At 62.1% G+C, this 380-nt stretch overlaps 1 protein-coding gene across 1 annotated transcript in view; it reads right to left on the bottom strand.

Annotated features, from left to right (window-relative positions):
• Nucleotides 1-380, bottom strand: part of LOXL2 (lysyl oxidase like 2) — a 59,051-nt gene that overhangs the window by 19,076 nt on the left and 39,595 nt on the right. The window contains exon 8 of the mRNA XM_017732346.1: nucleotides 1-157. This exon is cut by the window's left edge and continues 1 nt beyond it. Within this exon, the coding sequence (XP_017587835.1) occupies nucleotides 1-157 (157 nt within the window). The remainder of the gene's footprint in view (nucleotides 158-380) is intronic.

Here is a 380-nt window from a genome sequence, read left to right as displayed (position 1 = left end):
TGCCGAAAAGCCCCACCCCCACCTGCCGGCACACCACCATGGCCTCCACGGTGCCCCAGTTGTGGCTGCAGACCGTGCCCCACCTCAGGGTGCCGTTGCGCTCGGCCAGCACCTCCACACGGCCCTCGTAGGGGTTGCGGCCCCCGCTCAGGCGAAGCTGCAGGACACAGAACCCGTAAATCCATGGGAAAGCCCCAAAGGAAAGGGCAGTGGGTGGGGGAGAAGGTTTTGTTCCTCAACAATGCAGGGAGTTTGGAATCATTGAATATCCTCAGCTGGAAGTGACAACTGGAAGTTCCAGGAGGGATCCAGGAGATGGGAGTGGGGGAGAGGAGAGGAGAGGAGAGGAGAGGAGAGGCGTGGAGAGGAGGCGCGAGGAG

This window comes from Corvus brachyrhynchos, unplaced genomic scaffold (genome assembly GCF_000691975.1).
Source record: "Corvus brachyrhynchos isolate BGI_N302 unplaced genomic scaffold, ASM69197v1 scaffold150, whole genome shotgun sequence".
Lineage (NCBI taxonomy): Eukaryota > Metazoa > Chordata > Aves > Passeriformes > Corvidae > Corvus > Corvus brachyrhynchos.
Note: the sequence above shows the minus strand (reverse complement) of the source record. Positions and strands in the feature narration are given on the sequence as shown.